At 41.2% G+C, this 19,389-nt stretch overlaps 1 protein-coding gene across 4 annotated transcripts in view; it reads left to right on the plus strand.

The window, feature by feature from the left end:
* The first annotated feature begins 269 nt into the window (after positions 1-269).
* Positions 270-19,389, plus strand: part of cpeb3 (cytoplasmic polyadenylation element binding protein 3) — a 53,375-nt gene continuing 34,255 nt past the window's right edge. The window contains exons 1-3 of one of the 4 annotated variants that reach the window (XM_054798829.1): positions 270-396; positions 1,640-2,499; positions 10,841-10,925. In XM_054798829.1, coding sequence (XP_054654804.1) covers positions 1,651-2,499; positions 10,841-10,925 — 934 coding nt within the window. In that variant the 5' untranslated portion in view covers positions 270-396; positions 1,640-1,650. Of the gene's footprint in view, positions 508-626; positions 1,474-1,639; positions 2,500-10,840; positions 10,926-19,389 lie in introns of those variants that run through there. The other 3 variants (XM_054798830.1, XM_054798827.1, XM_054798828.1) reach the window with 3 other exon arrangements.

A 19,389-nucleotide genomic window follows, 5' to 3' on the forward strand; every position in this document is an offset into this window, starting at 1 on the left:
TTGACACGTGACTCCACTTGTCAGCTCAACTTGGGAAATGTAGTTTAGTAGGAGTCTCATGTCACTTCACAATAGTGGCCTTTATGAATATAAAATGTTCATGCTCCAGTTGATTTGTCTCAATTTCATAACCACCAGATACACATTTAATAATTATATGTTAGATTATTAGAAGTCCAACAGGTTTACTCGCTGGGAAACATTTGATTGTAGTTCGCTTCGGGATTGCATCTCAATAAACTACTATTCCCAACAGCCCTTGCTGCACCGTCCATGCGCCGCAGTCAATCAGCTGTTGAGGCAACTGCTGACTACTTCGGAACAAGGGTTGCTCGTTAGTCATTTCTAACAGAAATATTATTTATCTTCCGAATCCCATAAGGGTGAACGATAAAGGTAATTCTAACTCGACGACGGTCAAGGAAACAACTACGTTGCATGCTGCTTGTGTCTTTTTTGTGCTGTGGGGGACTCACATATGGATTAAAGGGGGATTTCAAGGCAAAGGCAGGTTCATGAAATGTATGGCACGCCTTTATTGCTACGATAAAGGGCTGTTCGAAAAGTCACCTTGCACCACTGCGTTTAGGGAGAGGACGGATAAAAACGGGGAGCACTAAAGTGCTCGGATGACCTTGGGAAGCGCACCTCTTGGGGAGAAAACGCGGATTAACTGCTGGCGGTGTGTGCGTGCAATGCAGGCTGTTGGAATTTATTGTCATCACACAGCTCAAATAATTGTTCAATTTCAAAGTCCGGTAAACTGCCTCTGTTGTGCTCGGTTGCTGCTTATGCAAGCGAATAGCCTTGTCGGTGTTTTAAATGCTTTTCATTTGATTCTTTTGTTAACGCTGCACGATTTAACGTTTACTCTTGCCTTTTTTCTGATGTGGTTTATGACGTTTCTTGGTTTAAGATGCATTGCTGGATTTGTTTTTGCTAGATTTAGACTAGATTATAGTTGTTTAATCCAAATAAATGCAAATTGATGTCCTGCACATTTTAGCTTTGTCATGTGTGAAATGAAATGTTTGCCAGTAAAATGTAAAGTGTCGTATTACAGAATATTAGATTTAAAAAAGCAGCTTGTCATGGCTTCATACTGTACCACTGCGGAGCCCGACCGGTGCGCTATAGCCAAGTAAAATCCCTTACGCATTGGGATCTGGCCTATTTTTGTCCTTCTACAGTATATAATCTGTTCTGATATTCTTGCATGTGCATTAAAAACATTTTAGATGCGTCACTGTTGTGTGCCATTGCAGGCACGGAATTGCTTGTTTATGGGTCAAGGTGTCTTTTTACCTTTATGGAAGGACAGCTGTATTTACTGACGTATGCAAATAAGCACATGCAGGGGAGGTCCTTTGCGCGCACACAATTCAGTTTCCCATTGCAGCTGTAGAGTTCCTGCGTGGAAGGGAAAACGCAACGTGGCGAAATCGAGGGAAAATCTCCACGCATATGCTACGGGTAATTTGTCGTATATATACATCATTCTGATATAGAGTCTTGGGAAGGTGACACTTGCATGGTGCTTCAACATCAGTTTGTCCACTTGGTCCAAAAAGCAAAAAAAAAATGCAGACGTGATGTGGTGACATATGGTAATTATATTTTTAATTTCTCACTTTTACAGCTCCTCAAACCATGCAGGATGATTTACTGATGGACAAAAACACAGCCCAGGCTCATCATCAGCAAGACCCGACGCAGATAGACCCTCCTCCATCCGCCTCCACGCCGACCCCGTCATCAGAGCCCTCGTCCTCTTCGTCGGGATCGGACAGCCCGTCGACCGGTAGCAGCCAAGCGGCGTCCGCGCTGAGCAGCCGCACCACGGACGAAATGTCGATGGAGTCACCGATCCTGCCGGGGTTGAACTTCCACCAGCAGCCACAGGAGACCGACGGTCCCCTTTCCTCCCCTCCCTCCTCCTTCGGAAGCACTTGGTCCACGGGAAGCACCAACGCCGTGGACGATGTTTTTTTCCAAGGAATACCCTCTGTGAACGGGACGATGCTTTTCCAGAACTTCCCCCACCACGTCAACACGGTCTTCGGAGGCAATTTCTCCTCGCAAGTCGGCCTCGCCCCCTCTTCTCAACAACCGGCGCAGCAGCCCCAGCAGAGAAGATCCCCCCTCAGCCCCAGCCAAGGCCCCTTCCCCCAGAGAAACGCTTATCAGACCGTCATGAACGCCGCTAAGGGGCCGTCTGCGTCGGCATCGTCGCCGGCTTGGAATAATCACCAGAACGCGGCATGGAGCACTGGCTCCAACCCGTGGAGCGTGCTACAAGCAGGCAGGGACCCACGCAGAGCGGTGGGAGTCGGTGTCGGAGTTCCATCTCCCATGAACCCCATTTCACCGATGAAAAAGCCCTACGGCAGCAATGTTATTGCTCCCCCGAAATTCCCAAGACCTGGCCCCCTTACCTCTAAGACCTGGAATGAGGACGGTGCCTTCAGGACTGACAACAGCAACATACTGCCTTTCCAGGTAAACGCTTTTATTTTTGAATGTTTAGACCTGCTCTTTGCAACTATTACAGGTGAGAAACAATCAGATTTGTTCCTGTTTGAGAAACATTGCTTTATTATTCATATCATTTGATGGATTTGCAGCAATTGAATCCACCAGATGTAATTTTCATAGTAAAGTCATTATGTTCGCTGTTTTTTAAAAATCCCTGTCACATAGACTGCAGGCTGGCATAATTACAATCATGCGAAAACCAAAGCAATTCTTCCCTTAGGAAATAAGTCCATTTAATTTGTTCCAGACACACACAAAATATTAACAAAAAATAAATGCATGTTATAGAGAATTTTTATAGTCGTACAATCAGAACTCAATACAAAACAAATTATAACTGATAAATGAACAATTAACACCGTTTTTATCTTTATTACAGACTCTTTTTGGGGAAGGGGATGCCGTACAGGGCAAACGGGCTAGTTTGTTACGCGCAACATTGTATGACAACCTAGACAGTGTGCGAAAACCAGGGCAAAAACATTTTTTTTGTCGAGAACCTAATCATATGAAAACTAGGGAGTTCGAAAACAAAAGTTTGACAGAATAGTGTATCGATTTACTACTAAAGAGCAACGTTTTCACTGCTTTAGCATTAGCATTGTTTCATAGATGCATTTCAGCCGCACGCAAAGACGTAACAAGCGTGGTTTAACACAGAACAAAAGAAGCACTAAGTCATTTTTAGTCAGCTTCAATTACACTTTCAGTAAGTATTAATTGCTCCATCCAACACATTTGTGAGAATATGTGATTGGGCATATGGTGAAGCCCTGTGTGTAAAAGCTCCACAGCGATATTTAAGAGTATGCTCTGTTGGACAACCTGCCCCTACATGTATAGGTCTATGTGGATATACATAATTCCTTCATGTTTGCTTGTATGAACATCTTCAAGACTGTTTCAGGGCCCATCTTTCCACGACGGGCGTTACCGATTCAGACTTGACTACACGACTGTTGCCAATACTGTTGCTTTTCACATGGCCCGCCATGTTTTTTTTCCTGTGTTTATTTACACCGCCTGAAAAATAAGTCAACATAAGAGGCCGGCTGAGCTGTCCTTGCGTTACGTCGCCGCTCGCCAGCTGACTTAAAATGAGGCTTCATTCACATAATGAAAACATGCATAAACTATTCTTGCAGTGATGATGAGTACATGGGTGGGATTAAACAGTAGAATTAATACATGATGACAGAATTCATTTTCCTCCATTTTGACAAAGCCTTGGTTCACAATTACATCCTAAATGACGGTGTGGTGTTGTTTGTCAAATAGATCAATTGTACATAAATAATTGAATATCCTACAATGGCGATAGAAGTTGAATTTTAGCGTAAGCCAGAACTTAACCCCTAAGTCACAGAACAAATGAAGGGCATATAAAATTCAACAATAAAACAATTATATCTAAAAAAAAACAAAAAACAAAAAAAAAACAATAGTATGACAAAAAAGAGAGAACAACTCGTTACTATTATCCTTGTGGTTGGCTTGGTCACTGGAAGGGGCGTTGCAAGGGAGGGAGAGACTGGCTTATTGGGAGGAGGACTTCTCATTAATAAGATCCTTTCACAGTTTGAAAGATACCATCTTTATCCTTGATGATGTTCGCAGCAAGCATGCGGTCAATGTTGGCTGGCATTTCTCCACTTTCTGAGCACTTTACGATGTCTAATTTCACTTTCACGTTTCTTTTCTTTGACCCACTTCACTGCCTCACGCTTGGGAGTGGGGCTGCAACTAGTGATCAGTTTCTTAGTCGACGGAACAAATCAATATGAACCAAACACAAACAGTTAGTGGTTTGGTCTGAAACATATGAGAAAATAGACAAACATTTTGATTAATCATCGATTTATCGACTAATCATCCAGGGCAAGGGAAAAGGGTAAAAAGTTAACTGACAAGAACAAAAGTGACGTTGTCCTCCTTCAGTGTAGCGACACATGACCATGTATTTTTCTGCCGCACGCATTTAACGAGTTGTCTTTTTTTTGTACAATATTAATAATTTATGGGAGTGTGGCGTAACCTACGCACTGCCGTAATACGAGGACGGCCTGTATTCGCATACAATGATTGTGTAGGGTTGCAAGCAAAGGATTGGCGAATCGCTGTCTGAAAGCACTCGTATTTCCATCGCAGTGTGATTTTGAGCAGAACAATGCTGCCTGGACGAGTTGGACACAGTGCAGGTCTGTGTGGATGTAGGCCTCAGCTGATGTCATGTTGTTCTTCAGGCTACAAAGTCGTTGAGACAGAATCAACAAGTGCCTTATGAAGCTAGACTGTGATGTAAGTCGGGTTTTCGTGTAAGTCAGAATTTATACCTAAATTAACACCTAAGTCACTCACACTGTACACAGAACACATGAAGGACATATAAAATACAGTAATAAAAATATGAAATGCAATAATTAAAACAGCAATAAAATGAAAACAAGTCCTTACTTTTATCCCTATGGTTGTCCTACCTTTTTAAAATATTGTCCCAGGCTTGTCTCGATGGATACCCTCCCAGATGTCTTTGTAACAGCATGCAGAATCCATGACCCCTCTAGCGTTCATTAGCATTCAATAATCATTACCCTTAATGATGGCGACGACATTCGAGCGGTTGAAACCAAAAGAGCGGACAATATTGGTTGGACTTTCTCCATTCTCATACAGTATCTTCACTTCACTTCACTTTTTCACTTCCATGGTGATGGCTTTCCTTTTCTTTGGCGCACTGCCACTTGGGAGATATCATGAATTGCAAAAAGCTAGCTAATAAGCGGTGTTATCCTTCCTCAGTATAGCTGAGCAGGCACACACTGTATTCTTTAACCCAGACTTGTGTTTACAGACCAAAATTATGTTTTTAATTAATTTAGGGAAGTTTGTTTTAACCACGAAACGTCACAAACCGAGGACCCCCTTTACTATCAACAATGTAACATACAAAGATAAACACTTAAAACATGCGGTGACCTGTACTGCGTGTAATGTGACAAAAGCATATTCAAAAATAAGGAGGAGAAACATATAGGAACACTCAGCAAGTTTAAGAAGGCCATTGCAGAAGGCTATTGCAACTTTATTCGGTTTTAGTCTGTGTCCACCCTCGACGCTGGCCCCACCTGAATTGCCCTGCATTTGCTGACAAAGTGACAATTCGCACCGAAAATCTACTGAAAACCATGTGGAAAGTCCTTTTAAGCAACCAAATACAGTGGAATCTCGGTTAGTATGCCCCCCCAAAATTGATGCCGAGATTTTTCTCCAGTATGATGTACTTTTATCACAGAACGTCCTTGTTAGCAGGCCATTAGCTTGCTAATACATTCAAACGGGAGCGGCAAGTGAACTCTGTCGCCCGTCTATGGTGTCATCAACGTTTAACTGTCGTTTTTTAATTACAAAACATGGTTTTATAATTGTACCATTTTAGTTATACATGCTCATATAAATGATGCACGAAAGGGATAAACAAACATCTGTGATTACTTTTACCTTCATTGAAGACGTGATGACAAAGACACAATGTGGCAGGGAGATCAACACAGACACAAAGTAACCTTAAATGCTCCTTTATCCCTTTCATTCATTATTTCTATGTATTTACACTATATGCATTTTCAAATGTTTTCTGCGTGGAAAACTATAAAAAACGTGTTTTGTGTTAACATTTTTGGCTTTGTGGAACGGATGAATTAGATTGACATTATTTCTTACAGGAAAAATTGATTTGGTTAGAGTACGTTTCGGTTAAAGTCAGACCTCCTGCTCACCAAGGTTCCACTAACACCAACACCAAGATGTTTCCTTACGATTCATGAAACGCATGGCTTGGTGATTGTTTACATGATGACTGTATGCCCTTTGTGTGTAAAAAAAGTCGACTGTCGCTCCAAGATAAGGCAGAGTATGTGAATCATACAATGTTTTACAGCCGCCATGGTCTTATCAGTGCTCGTTATTGCGGTGTATATCTGCAATCACCTTCACCCACTGAACAATATCTCAGATACACAGGGTAGTTTTCCTATTTGGTGCCTCGCTGATGTCATCTCGCCCACAGCTCACACCTAACTGCTTAACTATTACAGCCATAATTAGAGAGGAGTTATCACCGGGACGCAAGGTCAGGGTGCCACGTGTCAACTTGGCTTCTTTTCCTAAAGTGAAACTCCAGGCAAACTGCTGAGCCAAGAGCCGTGTCACATGTAGAGCTCATGACAGGTGTGCTCGTTGTCGTTCTGATGTTCTTCAAATGCCTCGGGTGAAATCTTGGGTCCCGTATGCCCCAATGTGTACTGTTGCCGGCTGTTTAAAGGGTGGGGAATGTGTGGAATTCTTCTTAGCGTATCAGTGTGAGGTTTAAGTCACAAAGTCACATGAGCATCTTGGCTATACCCTGATTCAATGAGATGGTCGTGGGTATTGGGATCACTTTGGCTCCCATCAGGACTCAGAAAGAAGTGTGCGCTGGTCGTGTCAAACAGAAGGAGCCTTAATGACTTTGAGGGTGTAACCAAGGAAATTTACATCCACAAGGTGGTGTAACTTGTTTTCCAAGATCATGTTTTGCATGATATACAAAGATGTCCATCCCCATAGACGTGGAATGTCACATGTTTCACAACAAGAAAACATATGTGTAGTCTATGGACAGGAGAGCACTCATTATGAACTCTGCATTATCCATTATCTAAAGGTTTATCCTCTTTTTTTGCTGCTGGAGTTTGAGCCACAGTGAGAAATCTGCAATGTCAACTTAAAATACAAAAATGGCATGTCACAATCTAAATAGGCTAATGAAGTCAATGGGTCAGAATCCAAAAATCTTTATACACTGTCCTCCTTCTCCATGACTCGTATTAACTCGGATGATTGTTAATGTTGACTTAGGTTCTTGTTTTAATTTATTAATTTGCGCTTGTATGACTTTTACTGCATCATTCCTCTTAGAGCGCACACTGCTAATGCAGAAACTGATGCTGGCCACAATAATCAGTGTTTCCGAAACATTCATTTATTTGTGGCGGCCGACTACAAATACATTTAGACTGTCACAAATAGATTTGGCGCTACCTGTTCGCCCTCGCTCATAACCAACTTTGAATTTCGCGGCTTCACTCAATCACGTTTTTTAAAAATATTTTAATAAATCATGCTGTTTGGTGGTTGAACATGGCCTACTGTTAGTCAAAAATATGCATATTTAATCAAATTGTATGTATTTTGGGGCTAATTTAAAAAATGGCATAAGGCATTCAGGAGACTCATTCAAAGACGATGCGATGATATGTATTAGTATATACTGGTCACAAGATGTCTGTAATGTTACTGTCATGTTCGGTGAGACACACAAGCACCAGACTTGATTGCCGGAACAACAGGCTTTTTTTTGCATGGTTGAATTATCGCACAATAATCCCTAACACGGGCTACTGTTGCGCCCGTAACCCACGCCAAGGAAAAACACAACTCTGAACCCCCAACGTCTTTTCCTCTCCGAGCCACTGGAAAACATTTACCGCAACACACGACCATGAGTCTTAGTTATGTCTTAAATGGCTTAGTTTCTGTTATTATGTCAACTATATTGGTAGTATGAGTATGAAGGTGTCAGTAGGGTTGCTATTTTATGTCTAGAAGGCTCTAATAATTTTAAACAACATATTTAGAAGGTCGTAAACAGGTTTTATATGCTTCAACTAACAAAATATTTCATTTAGAAGGAATCCTTCTTCACAGAAATTGACTTATTACGGTTGGGTCTGGAACCAATTAACCGTCATAACCAAGGGATTACTGTACAGAGCACCTGGTATTTCAGAAAATATGAGGACTAAGCAGGAGGAATCAGTGTTGCCACCTTAGTGACTTTGTCACTACGTATGTTTGGCGAGTAATCAGACCCCTCAAAAACGCAGCTAGTGACAAATCTAGTGAAGAGTCTTTTGGTGACGGACATTAAAGCACGTATTGCTCTTCTCAGCAAGCAGCGTGTGCTGCCGTGGGCCCCTCTCCCATCTAAAAACAGTCACAGGCGACATTAAAAAAGTTCATGTGTAGTTCTAAACGTATTTGTTTTTGCTTGTCACGTTTTTACTCACTCTTTTGCTAAAGCGTTATGGACAATTTCAGTCGTCACATCATCCCCCCACCTACCCCCAAACCACCACCTCTGCCACAAATAGATTGCAGTCCTGTGGGAAACACAAATACGTAACAGCAAACACACTGCTGCATTAACTGTAAAGTCTGTGTGGGAGTTCAGAGTATATAATCTGTTTAGGTCATTGGACCACGGTGAGCTCCGTGACCCCTCCCCCGCTGTGCGCATCCACATGGATCGCAGAAGAGGGGAGGGTGAGAAAACTAAAAGCTCAGCATTTTAAGTATTTAGCATTTGTAGCAAGTGGGCAGATTTTTATCTGGGCGGTGCTGTCGGGTCCAGACTGCGGGTGAATAACCCGTTTGAATGCTCAGCCCAAAGCATAACAATAGTGTTGGTCTACAAACAATGCAGCTGAGCTCGGGCTGCCAAGCCTGGAGGGAGACGCTGTCAGGCCTCACCTTTGGCACACATGTTGCTCTCATGCATTCATTCACAAACAGTAGGCGTTTGATCAGCTGTGAGTGCTTGACTTCAACTTCAGCATTCTAAAATAGTATTGATCATTGTCCTGGTCTTCAGGGGGGACAGTCTTTCCCAATACATGTATTTGTAGTGGCCTGCCATCAATACATTTGGACTGCCACAAATAAATTTGATGAGTGTTGTTTTTTGTATAGAAAGTCATATGCCTTGACTAAGATTTATATTGAGGATACATTATGAAACAGCAAATACAGTGTGCTTACTGTAAACAGTTCCTACCCTACCCTAAACATTTTTAATAAGCAAAAGTCATTCTATTAAATGTAATACACATGACAATACTATTACAATCCATCAATCAATTTTCTATGCCGCTTATCCTCAATAGGCTCGCGGGGGTATGATGGTGCTTATCCCAGCTGACTTCACCAGCCAATGGCAGGGCACATATAGAAAAACAACCGTTCACGCTCACATTCATACCTATGGACAATTTAGAGTCGCCAATCAAACATGCATGTTTTTGGACTGTGGGAGGAAACCGGAGTGCCCGGAGAAAACCCACACGCACACACGGGGAGAACATGCAAACTCCACACAGAGATGTCCAAGCGGAGATTCGAACCCAGGTCTTCCCGATCTCCTGACTCTGTGGCCACCATGCTAACCACTCAGCCACCGTGTGGTATAGTATCACTAATTGAATATAATTTGTACCTGTACTTTTTGGGACCTAGAACACATAGCCACCAATTATTAGGAGTGTAAAACTTGAATACTGAAGGACGATTAATTATTTGCTGTTAAAAATAAATGTAAGACAATAAAAACTGTTATATTTCTGATAGTACAGTCGTCTATCACGTTTTTTTTCAAAAATATATTAATTAATAAATCATTCTGTTTAATGGTTGGATATGGCCTATTAATAATAAATCATATGCATATCTAAGCAAATGTTATGTACTTTTTGCTATTTTCAAGCATAAAAATGGCTAAATTAACTAGAATAAAAATATAAGTGGTTCAGAAGATGCATTCAAAGATGTGATGATTTTTAGTATTCTACACTTGTCACTAGATGTTAGTAGTGTTACTGTGATGTTTGGTGAGACACACAAGCAGCAGGCGTGATCGCCAAACCAACAGGCTTTTATTGCAGTTTTGAATGACCTCATAACAGGAACAATAATCCCTAACACGGGCTACTGTTGTGGCCATGCCAAGCTACAATTAAACTCTGAACCCTCGATGTCGCTTCCTGTCTGAGCCACTGTAACACATTTACAGTAATACACGAGTACGAGAATGAGTGTTATTTATGTTTTAAATGGCTTCTTTTCTGTTATTATGCCTACTACAGTATATTGGGTGATATGAGTGTAAAGGTGACTATAGGGGTTTTATTTCATGTCTAGAGGGCTCTAAAAAGGTCGTGAACAGTTCTTCTATGCTCTGACTACGAAATATTCAATTTATAAATAACCAATCCTGCTTTGCGGAAATTTACTTATATTAGTCGGGTCCGGAACCAATTAACTGCAATAGACGAGGGATTACTCTATAGCGGTTTGATGATTTTACAGTATATTTTTACGTATAATGCTGCTGCTACTTTTTGCTGAATGTATGTGCTTAACCTATTTTCATTTGGTATTGTATATTTGCAATGTCTGACAGTTATTCTCTTTTTTTTTTTCTATCTTGTAGGACCGGAATCGGCCCTTTGATGCTTTTAGCTTGCACTCTTTGGAGAATTCCTTAATGGATATGATGAGGACTGACCACGACAAAGGTAAAGCTCACCTTGCTGATGGCCCACCAATGACTATCGCAGATATTATATGGCGGAATCATTTAGGTTAGAAATATTCATACGTCCACGCTTAAACATACATATGGGTTGTTCTTTTGCCTCGTCACATCTTTGCCTCATTCATTTCTCATGTGTGGACGTAAGTGGATGAAATAATAATGATTAATACCATCAACCGTAAATGTTTATTTCACATGTTACTATTTTAAAATGGCTGTTTGACTGAATGTGTTGTGAGGCTTATTGCAAGCGAACATTTGCTAGCTGTAGGTGCTGTTCACACATGAATAATCTTTAAAAAACTGGTCTTAGCCAAAGGTATCTTTGCATATATTTGGTTTAGGAATTAGATTTATGGGAGTAAATGTACAATTCACCTATTTCTCTCCAGGAAAAGCACTGATACTTTGTTGTAAAAGTCTGATCACCTCTTGGGTGAGCTTGGGTATATCACCCTCCAACTTGACTGTCAAATTCATTCATTCGTTCAGCAGATATAAAAAAAAAAAATCAATCGTTTCATTTGACTTGCTTTTCTCCAGCTGGTGCTGCTGCTGTTAAAAAAAGCTGGCTTGCATTTCTATGGAAGGAAGACAATGACAAGCACCTTCCAGCTCACACACACCCACAACCCTTCAGGACGAAGCGAGTACTGCAAGCGCATCCCTTATGACATGTATTTTATTGTCCGATGAGCAAGAATAATGATGTCACACTTAGTTCAAGAAAAATTGCACTTTTTTTTATTTTTCCCATCATCCACAATCCTTATGTAAACATGAACACATATTTCTTTCTTATACTTTCTCATTTACTTTCTTTCTGTGCGTTCTAACAAGAGAAAACGAGTTAGTATGAGCCAGCTAACAATGCACGTCACGGGAGGTACCTATTTCGACAATGAAGCACTCGTAAATAACCTCTAATAACGTTTTATCGTTTTACATACATGCTGTCCTCATGCATTAACAGGTACATTGATGATAACATGTAATACTTACAGTATCTTGGCGTATTTTGCTGATTTAAAACATTACCAAAACGTCTTTCCTAGGCGCATTGATTTCACGTAGCCCATAGGAGCTAACGCTACTTCCGTCAACAACGGCGGCATAGAAACACCGACGACACTTACAACGTCCGCTCTCATCGAGATGGCTGTGTCTTCCAGCGCAAGGCTTGTGCTCAAGACCTCAGGTAAAAAGTACTGACAGCAAGCAAGCATCTTGTTGAGTCTTTGTAGCGAAATTGAGAGCCAGTAGTATCCACTCTTCCGTCTGTCCTGTTGCGGTGGTTTTGGGCATTGTGAGTGATGCTAAGACAAACGAGGCGTCGTATTAGAAATATAGTTTTCGTGTAGTTTAGTTAATATACTGGTCAGGTATGTAAATGGAACACTGTTGGCGTTTTTTGTTAAAGGGTTTTTTGTTAAAGGCTTTAGCATAAAAATAGGTACCTTCCATGATGTGGATTGTTAGCTGGCTCGTACGAACTCACTTTGTCTCATTAGAACGCACAGCAAAGGGAAAGAAATATGTGTTCTTGTTTCACATAAGGATTGTGAATGACAGGCAACATTCACTTTAAATTCACTGTTTCCTTTAAATACATTACACAGACTGTAGAAAGTCATGGTGTACAATACAAGTTTCTGCAACGTTATATTATTGACGACATGCTAGCAAACAGCCTCAGACAGGGCTTGCACACTAAGCCGAGAACAGACGCTCACAGCAGACTCGTCTTAGATTTTTGCCCTCTATTTGATCAGGAAATGTGCAAATTCTGCGATTTTTATTGAAGAAAATATAAAAAATGATTGAAATCATACAGAGGCCGCACGGTGGGCGAGTAGTTAGCATGTTGGCGAAGACCGGGAAGACCGAATCGAAGTTCCAAACTCCACTTGGGCATCTGTGTGGAGTTTGCATGTTCTCCGCGTGCGTGTGTGGGTTTTCTCCGGGTACTCCGGTTTCCTCCCACATTCCAAAAACATGCATGTTAGGTTAACTGGCGACTCTAAATTGTCCATAGGTATGAATGTGAGTGTGAATGGTTGTTTGTCTATATGTGTCCTGTGATTGGCTGGCGACCAGTCCAGGGCGTACCCCGCCTCTCTCCCGAAGTCAGCTGGGATAGGCTCCAGCATACCCCCACGACCCTAATGAGGCTAAGCGGCATAGAAAATGGATGGATTGATGGAAATCACACCGAAAATTAATGTATAATACATGTGTTATACATAAAGACTGCACGTCACTAAGTACCTTTACGAGATTTTGTTATTCAAGGTTTGAACTGCCACACCTATATACTGTAATTCACTCTCTCAAATGGGCCTCTTTCAGACCTGGTGGAGGGCTGTTGCCTCCACAATCCTCTTGACCACAATTATAAAAGCAGAACAGGATGGGTGGTACATACAGCAGACGTGGGAGTGCATCCTTCTTTGCAATGTTTACTATTGTGGTTGTCATATAGAGAGGTGTGTGGCTGTTGAAAACCTTTTGCTAACCACAGAGCAGCTCCTCCCAGTTAGCATAGAGCTCCGTGCCTTGGTCATCTATGTGCTGTGTATTCTAAAACTTTCAAAACATGAGTGAGGCCCATGAAAAAGATGTTGTTTTTTAAGGATTCACTAATTTGATAGGTTCGTCTGCTTAACCGTTATTTCCTGGTCTGGAATCACACTTTATAAGTATCTAACAACTACATCCATCAGAGCAAATTAGCACAGCAGGCCCAGTTTTGGCATTCGCAACTGAACAGGGAACACCCACATCCATCCCATCACGGACATTTCTTGCATACCTCTCATTGTGATTGGAATGTTTTCCTTCTGTGTGTTTTGGAGGTGAATCACTTATGATGCAATTAAGCAAAGTGGGCCATAAAGTGAGGTGACCCCGCCCACACTCCTTTTTCCTGGAAGAGAAGTGAGACTCATGTTACGCTTTTCCGATGAACACTTCTTTGGAGAAGTGCAGGTGTGACACTCGGCTGTAGTTATCCTGTTAGTTTTAAGGTTCAGAGGGGCAACTCGATACATTTGTGCTTCATGCAGCACCGCGACCTCTAACACATTAGTTGTTGAACTGAACCACCTGAGGCGCAGAGCACGAAACATGCACACACATACAGAGCGAATGCATACAGACAGTCACATTTGTACATGTCATGACTCAAATACAAGCTTGAAATTTAGATGTTAATGTTTATTATTGTGGTTGTAGTGTAGCAGTGGTATACAGTATAGCTGCACTGTATCATACTGAGAGCTAGTTCTAATATTTTTCCCATGTTGTAGCTGAGTAATATACTACATTAATATACTAAAACCTGCACCCTCAACAGTAAACATATTGTTAAATTAATACTTATATGACAAACGCAGAGTGTTTTCTTAAGTGGGAGTTGCATCCCAACGTACGTGTTCCCACCTGCACGGGCTCCGCAAGTTTGGGGAAATTTGTTGGCCGAGTGTGGCATGCGACTCGTGCAAGCTTGGTGTGCTTCATGTAAGGCTGTCGTACGTTTCACTCTCTGGGGACGTACCGTGTGTGTGGGCATTGTAAGAGGCTCGTGAAGCCCACTCACTTGGATTGCAAGATGGGAGTACTGGCTTCCCACGGCACCTACGGCTATCGTGACCAGGAGAACCAGAGTGTACAGCGGGAAGAGCCACCCGCCGTAGCCGGGAAAGGTGCATTAATGTCGGATACGCTGTGTGAGCAGCCGCCGTGCGTCCACGGAGGTCGAGTGTTCAGCTGGAGTCACCGCCCGCCGCGGGAGGAACCGCTGCCGTTGCCGGGCAATGTACACGATGTACTTTTAAACTTGCGACACACGCACTCCTCCTCTCCCTTGCTCTTGCGCCCTGGCTGCGTGCAAGGTTTTCCTGTGTGCACGGCATTATTATTAAAATAACTTGCATCCCAATTTTCTTCCTACGGACTTTGCGGACTGGCTGCGGGTTTGAAAAGCCGTCTGGGAAATGTGCGTGTCTTTTGCGAGTTTCCCGTTTTTGCATGAAGCCAGCACGTAGGAGCACGTACGTCAGGATGTAACTCCCTCTTCAGTTATGTTTGTAAAGGTAGTATTTTCAACATGACTGCGCTTGTGGCCGCTGAGTGTGCGCTACTCTGCATTATATGCATTCTAATGGTTTACAGGCTCATTTAATTTGACCTTCTCTAAAACTTTGAATGCACATGTCCAACTGACCAGTGTTTAAGTGCTTTTTGCACAACTTTCTGTTGTCTTACAAGGAACTGAATGGTAACATTCACAACATGGTACAAATTTGCATTTATTCATCTGTATCTTTGTTGCAACCTTCTGGTGACACACCTCCCTCTGAGAACATCCTGTTTGAAGCCTCACAGTGGTGAGGCACTGGTGATCAATTGTCAAAATGTGAACAGCACGATGAAGAGGACTGTTTAGAATAGAACAGAGGTGGGTGCCATTCGGTGTTTTGCAAGTCTCCAGTCTTTAATCTCAAGTCCCGAGTCACATCTCAAGTTAAGACAAGACAGGTGGAATCAAGTCTCAAGTCATAGGCTTGACATCTTCAAGTCTTTACAAGTCATAAGCACTGTTTAGTGTCTCCCAAATAAAATGCCATTTTAACAATGTGACATTCTATTCAATTTGACAAGTACACTAGGTCCCCAACTTACGAACACACTCGACTAGCGAACATTCGCGGATACGAACACAAGCCGACTGGTCTATATTTTATTTTATTTTGCCTTCTAGTCACTCAATCAGTATTTATACTGCTACTGTACATGCTTGACCAGTAGAGGGCACTGTGACACTGCTAATGGGACCAACAGAGGAAGAGTTAGACGCTGGGGAGATAAAGCTCAATGGAAAGCTAAATTATACAACCTGGACAGAGCATGTGATTAAAGTTTATGAAGAGTTAATAGGCCTGCTTAATTTTACACCACCCACAGAACACTACCTCTTTTAGAAGAGTCTAACGACGACGACGATTTGTCCTTTTTTTCAATAACTCCAACTCCACCACAATGACGTATGCTCGACCACTCCTCTTCAAAGGTAAATAACATTTATCATTACGTATTATTATATCACTTTTATTATTGTTTTTTTCAATAATTATCCTCGTTTAATATTACTACTGAATCCAAACTCATATTTACATACTTACACATATACTGTACATGTATACACGTATATGTAGTACCTATATCATTGGTAATATTACCTTTTCCCCTACTTAAGAACAATTCGACATAAGAACGGTCGTCTGGAACCAGTTGTGTTCGTAAGTTGGGGACCTAGAGTACAATGAATGCATGTTTGAATACTTTTATATTTTAAATAAAATAAGACCAGTGTGACAAGACCTAGTCACAGAAAACAAGTGCTGACATAGCATTCAGGATTCATGTAGGCTAATCCACACGTTCGTTGTTTATTCAAAGGGAAACTATTGTACTTCGTCTTGCTGGAAAAGACCAATCACGGTAGTTGAATACTTTGAATGCGGACACATCTTACTCAACACATTCGCTGAAAACAAGCATTTAAAAAGTATTTCCAAGTCATCAGACTAAAGTCTGAGTCAAATCCTGAGTCACTGATGTCAAAGTCCAAGTGGAGTTGCAAGTCTTTGATGTTATTATCAAGTCCGTCCAAAGTCATCAAAATGCTTGAATGAAGTCCACACCTATAGAGTAGAATAGAATGCTTTTTATTGTACACGTGTACAATGAGATAAAAAGCAGCCCCTTCTCCATTGTTAAAATATTTACAACACACAATAAAATAATTAAAAAAAAAGATCAATTGCAAAAAGTACTGAAACACATTATATTCACCTGTAAAGGTTATACTGTGGATCCCTGCACATTTCATACCTTTTCGGATTTTTTGTCAAAACAGTATACAGTGGAACCATGGTTAGCGTCTTTAATCTGTTCCAGAAGGTCCAATTCTAAGCAAAATGGATACTAACTGAATACATTTTTCCCATGAAAAATATGTAAATCCAGTTACTCCGTTCCAGAAAGCCAAAAAAGGTTAACACACAGCACGTTTTTACAGTTTTACATGCAGAAAACAAATAAAAATGCTCATCAATGACAACTGAAAGGGGTAAATGAACATTTAAGGTTACTTTTACTTTCATTGAAGACATACTGACATGTTGCCAGAGACACAAAGTGGCAGCGAGATCAGCACGGTCACCACCTTTGTGTTTTGCCATGAGTTATTTCTTGAAATCAAAAATGATGCTCACCTCATGTCTCTGCTTTTCCTTTTGATCACTGCGGCAAAATAAAGAAGGTGAGAAATACAAGTCGGAAACAGTTTATAAATACGCGCTAATAGAGGTCAAATGTAGAGCATACGTGCACCACTGTTAAAAAGGTCACAATTTTTTTAGAACACTTTTATTGGCAATGTTGATTCGAAATCATAGACGAACATCCACCTCAAGCTACGTAGCAGGAGGGTTTGAGCGAAGGGTGTGAACAAACCATGTGTCAAAAATATTCATTTTTATGCTCATTTTGATTATGTGCAGATTTTCGACATTACTTGGCGGTCCCGAAACGTTAACACCCCCGAAAAGTGGGGCTAAACTGTGCATACAGTGCATTTTAAGTTCATCCTGAAATTTCACACGGAAGCTGAATATCCCTTACTTTTTTTGAGTAGGGTACTGTATGTTTCATGTTCTCTACGAATTGGACTTCTTCCATAAATATATACAGTAATCCCTCGTTTATTGTGGTTAAATAGTGCCAGACCTGACCGTGATAAGTGAATTTCTGCAAACAAGCCTTCCTTATTTATAAATGGAATATTTTGTGGTTAGAGCACCTAACCTAAACCTGTTTACGTTTACACTCGTATTACCCAATATAGAAGATAAGACATTTAAGACATAAATGAGACTTGTGCGTGTTGCTAGTGGACATGAGTGGGTGGCGGACAGAAAGTGATGTCAGGGGTTCAGACTCAAGTGTTAGCTTTACCGAAGTTGGGTTACAGCCCGTTTTAGGGGTTATTGTGCTTGTTGTGAGATAATTCAATCCTGCAATAAAAGCCTGTTGTTCCAGTGATCAAGTCTGGTGCTTGTGCGTCTCACCGAACATTACATGAACATTAATGACACCTACTATAGAGTATAAAATACTTCATACCACAGTTTCAATGTGCCTTCTGAATACCTTATATTTATATTTTAGTTCATTTAGAGATTTTTATGCTTGAAAATGCTTATTTTAGGCAAAAAAGTGCCAAATTTGCTTAAATATGCATATTGACTAATAATAGGCTGTATGCAATGTCAAAATACTATGATTTATGAATTAATTTTTGAAAAGCCGTTACAGAGTGAAACAGCGAAATTGAAAGGGACGACTGTGTGTTTACTGTGTACCTTGTAATATTCAAATTCAGCTGACAACCTCTTTGAGGCTGATTTTTGTGCAAAGAGAGTCTAAAAGACACGCATGCACTTGTACACACAGGCTCGACTTGTCTGACTCACATGATCTTACTCATGCATCAGTTACTATTTGCATTGTTACTGTGGGTGTGAGAGCACACCGGGCTTACGCAGATGACACCATATGAACTCAACATAGGGCTGCATATGTGCTTATTTACATTATTAGTTCTTACATATGATTCTTACCATTTATTTTGTTTTAGGAAGGAAAAAATGCGCATCGCCTGTCAGTTTCCGTTTGTTTACATTCAGACACAAGTGGTCACTTCTGGGCACTTTATGCACATGGGCAAGGGGCAACTTTGACATTCGTGGTACTGGTATTTAGTACATGGCTATGTTTGAGCTGTTCCTTAAAAACTATTACTGTGACTTACGTTGTGGTAGAGAAGGTGCCAGGAGGTATAAATCATCAGAAGTTGAAGGAGAACAAACACTGCTGCTGTTTAACTTTGTGAACTTGTTGACAAGAGCACTGGTCTCTAGATAAGAGTTGATACAGGGTCTTTATCACCAGCAAAACAAGCCTTGCAGGCACAACACAAGTCAAATGACTTGCAGACATCAGAAGCCCGTGTACACACTGTCAGGCCGAGTACGTTGCACCACTCTTACGCCTCATTGCTTCATTTGGGTCAAGCCTGAGTGCCCATATAGAAAAGTCAATCTGACACAATTCAGTCTGTGCATAACGTCATAAGATGGTGTAATGCTTAAAAGTTGAGACTCAGTGACACTTGAAGAGAAGAAGTCAGTGGGGATTCCTTGCTGAGTTTTGGAGAGGCTAAATAAAGTTGAGGTAAGAGGTCAGTTCGCGTCTCTGGCAAGCTGAACTTGATCTCACACCCTTTCAACCCCACAACTCTGCTGAGATGATCACACGAGTAAAATCAGGTCCTTGTACTTTCAACCTAAACCTGTCATGGCCGCATAAAGATAAGGTCA

The sequence above is a fragment of the Dunckerocampus dactyliophorus genome, chromosome 14, assembly GCF_027744805.1.
Source record: "Dunckerocampus dactyliophorus isolate RoL2022-P2 chromosome 14, RoL_Ddac_1.1, whole genome shotgun sequence".
NCBI classification, from domain to species: domain Eukaryota; kingdom Metazoa; phylum Chordata; class Actinopteri; order Syngnathiformes; family Syngnathidae; genus Dunckerocampus; species Dunckerocampus dactyliophorus.